The following is a 3,643-nucleotide window of genomic DNA, read 5'->3' on the forward strand; positions in this document are numbered from 1 at the left end:
GGAAAATAAAGGACATTCTGTCAGACAAGAACCTGAGAGAACATAATTCTTACGTGGAGGTACTAGCCTGGGTGCCCGGCAGACACCACAGCCCGGGCAGACTGAACCACCCACCCCACCGCCGTCCCTTCCGTTGAAGGCACAAGGCAGAGCCTCCCACCGGCTGTGTGTTGGCTTGGTGGCGAATGGCTTTGGGATTTGGGTAAATGTGTGTGGGACAGACAGACATCAGTCACCACTGTGGGAACACACACGAGTGATGCGTGGAAAAGAGAGGAAGTGAAGTCGGGAAAGCTGGGGCCACAGCAAGACAGGTGAAGCTCTCAGAGACAGAGGGACCAGCAGGAGAGAGGCCAAGTGCTGGAGAGACAGAGTGACCGCAAAGACAGGGACACACAGGCAGAAGCCAGAGGCAGAGGGACGGAGCAGAGCAGAGCGAGGGAAAGAGGGAGGAAAAGGAGGAGCCCATCCCTGACTTCCTGTCCCTGTCCTCGGGCCTTCCCCTGGCCAGGCCTCAGCCCCAGACCGCTCTCCCCCACAGCGGTCCGCACCCCCTCCTCGTGGCAGGCCTGCCATGCCCCGTCACCCCCACTCCGGCCCTCCACCCCCTCATCATCCCCCCCAGCCCCAACCGATTGGCCCCGCCGTGCTCACAGCCCCCCACCCCCCACCCCCTGCAGAGCTGCATCGACTGGAACCGGGAGGTGCTGAAGCGGGAGCTGGGCCTGACCGAGCGGGACATCATCGACATCCCCCAGCTCTTCAAGCTCCACGAGGAGGTCAGCGGGATCCTCAAGGCCGAAGCCTATTTTCCAAACATGGTAAGGATGGTGGTCTGCGGGGTCGGCCCGCCTTTGCCAGTGGCCTTAAGTCAGGGACCCTGGGCGGGGATCCGGGGGCTTGGCTGTCTGCTCGGGGTCCGCGTGGCCGCGGGCAGCTCACACGGCAGCTCCGGGCATCTCACAACCGCCCTGGGAGCCCGAGCCTCTCACCGCTCCCACTCCACAGATGGGGCACAGAGAGGTCAGGTCTCTGGCGCAAGCATGCACAGCTGGTAACGTGGGATTTGGAGCTGGGGGTCGAAGCCTGGGGTCTGGCTGCAGAGCCCATGCCCTCACCACGTGGCACTGCCCCCTGCAGGCTTCCCGGTGCAGGGGTGCCGTGGGTGTGCGGTGGGCAGAAGGAGCAGCTAACACCGGCTCCCAGGGTGTTTGGAAGGTAGAGGTGGGGGCACCATTGCAGACTGGGTGGTCCAGGAAGGCCTCTCTGAGCGCGAGACTAGCACTGCCTGGGCTGGGTGGGTTCTCTCCTCGGAAGTTTGGACTTGAGGGGGATCCTGCCTATGTCAAGAATTTTTAACTGTGACCTCCCCCTGCCCCCCAAGCACTCTCTCAAAGTCATCTATTGTATTTTTACCATCCCTGTGCCCTGACTTTGTTTCTCCAAAGGATGCCCGAGGGCCAGGCAGAAACCTCACCCAGTTCTACTGGAGTCCCCTCAGCACCCCCCTCCTGCTGGGGCTGGAGGTGAAGGTTCAGGGAGGAGCCAGGAGCCCCTGGCACGGAGGATGTCAAACTGGTTTCCCCAGGTCCCTGGGGTTCCAAGACGGTGCCTCAAATCCAGTGGTTTGGATTTGTTCTGTTTGGGGCATCAAGGTACCACAGAAGATTTTGTTTAGAAGAAGAGGTTCTGTGGTTAAAACGAGGCAGGAGGGAACACGTTGACTCAAAATTCCTTGGCCCCAAGCGTTTTGTTTCTCCACGTTAGCCCAGCCAGGCTTCCCAGGCAGGAAAGAAGGCTGAGGCCGGCGGCCAGGTGATGAGGCATCGCGAACAAAGTCATCGGCCCCACTCTGTGCCTTGGCTGCTGGAGGCTCTGGAAGGAGCCAGAGCATGAGCCGTGACTCACCCCAGGAGCCCGCAGTGGGAGGTGGGGGTGTGGGTGTGGAACAGGCAGAGAAATTCAGGGTGCAAGACACTCAGGAGGGGCTGTCTGAGCCGTGACAGAGAACAGAACGAGAGGCCCTTCCCCGACTCCTGAGCCCTGGAGACGGACCCCGCACCTGTCCCATGAGCATGACGTCTAATCGTCACAGCAACGGAAACCCATTTGGGCTCGTTTTGCTGATGAGGCTCAGAGAGGTGAAGTGACTTACCTAAGGTCACACAGCTATTGAGGAGCAGGCCTGGGATTCAAACCCACGTTAGCCTAGCACCAGAACCTTCTTCCTTTCACAGTGTAAGGGAGGAAACGGTCATTTACATAAATGGTAATACACAGGGAGTGCTCCCAAAAACGTATTCATTCATTCATCCATTCAATGGATATTTACAAGCCTGCTAGGGGCCAGGCCCCGGGCTGGCAGCTGTAGGAGGAGCACAGAGGAAGACCACTAACTGCCAGAGTTCGGGGTCTCACAGGCAGCTTCGTAGATGGGGTGCCATTTGAGCTGGGCCTTGAGTAATAGAGAGTTTGCCGGAAGGTGGCAGATGGGGGAGGAGAGTGTAGTGCTGGGAATGTGGGCCCTGGAGTCTGGCAGACTTGGGTATAAGGCCCAGACCAGCAGGGTGGCTAGAGGTAGCCCACTTCACCCGTCTGGGCCTCTGTTTTCCCATCTGTGAAGTGGGGCTCTTTCGAAAGGTCAGAAAGAAAAGGGGACCCACGGGTGGTGATGCGGGCTACGCGCCGTTGGCCCTGAGCTGGGCCCTTGCTGCTTTGCAGGTGAACATGCTGGTGCTGGGTAAGCACCTGGGCATCCCCAAGCCGTTCGGGCCTGTCATCAATGGCCAGTGCTGCCTGGAGGAGAAGGTGCGGTCCCTGCTCGAGCCGCTGGGCCTCCACTGCACCTTCATCGATGACTTCTACGCCTACCACGTGAGGCACGGGGAGGTGCATTGCGGCACCAACGTGCGCCGGCAGCCCTTCTCCTTCAAGTGGTGGCACATGGTGCCCTGAGCCCATCCCCTGCCTTCGGAAGCTCCTGGCCAGAGGCTCTGGTCCCCTGCAGTGTGGCATAGCAAGAGGTCTGGGGGACAGGTGGGCTCCCTGGGTGTGGCCACCCTCCCAGCAGCGGCTTGCTCCCTTCTGCTGTGCCCCGGAGCCCCTGGGCACCCCCCCCCCCGCCAAAGATGCCAAGATAGTCCTGGCCTTGCAAACTTGTTTCTGCTGTGAGACACTGCAATAAAGTTTTGTAATCTCTTTGTAAGGGAGGTCAAGCTGTCACTGCTCTCATTTGTGCGTTCACTCATTGTCACGGTCAGACTGAATGTTGCAAACTCAAAGGTGCTACGGGACGAGTTGAAGGCCCGTGTTTTTCTCCCAGGTCTATACTTGGTCTATGAAGTCTTCTGTGATCTGAGCCCAGCTGATTCTAAGGTCCCACGGAGTCACGGAGGGAGGGGGTGGGAAGGAGGGCTGAGCACCGAGGACGCGGCACGTCCCTCCTCTAAGCTGCATTGAAGTTAGCTCCCAACGTCCCGAGGCATACGGATGCCCGTCTGATGACGCACTGTGCTGTGTGTGTGTGACAGGCACACCTCTGCTGTGTGTTTCGTGAGAAAGAAAATTACAGGAGGCACACTGGGTTCAGAGCACGTCGGCAGGAAGAGCAGCAGGGACAGTCATGGCAGCCTCGGACTTCTCG

At 59.4% G+C, this 3,643-nt stretch overlaps 1 protein-coding gene across 3 annotated transcripts in view; it reads left to right on the top strand.

Moving 5' to 3' along the window:
- Positions 1-3,209, top strand: part of PADI4 (peptidyl arginine deiminase 4) — a 36,187-nt gene extending 32,978 nt beyond the window's left edge. For all 3 annotated transcript variants that reach the window (XM_040645846.1, XM_008694674.2, XM_008694675.2), the window contains one exon: positions 2,722-3,209. In XM_040645846.1, coding sequence (XP_040501780.1) covers positions 2,722-2,955 — 234 coding nt within the window. In that variant the 3' untranslated portion in view covers positions 2,956-3,209. The remainder of the gene's footprint in view (positions 1-2,721) is intronic.
- Positions 3,210-3,643: the final 434 nt, after the last annotated feature.

This window comes from Ursus maritimus, unplaced genomic scaffold (assembly GCF_017311325.1).
Source record: "Ursus maritimus isolate PB19 unplaced genomic scaffold, ASM1731132v1 scaffold_32, whole genome shotgun sequence".
Classification (NCBI taxonomy): domain Eukaryota; kingdom Metazoa; phylum Chordata; class Mammalia; order Carnivora; family Ursidae; genus Ursus; species Ursus maritimus.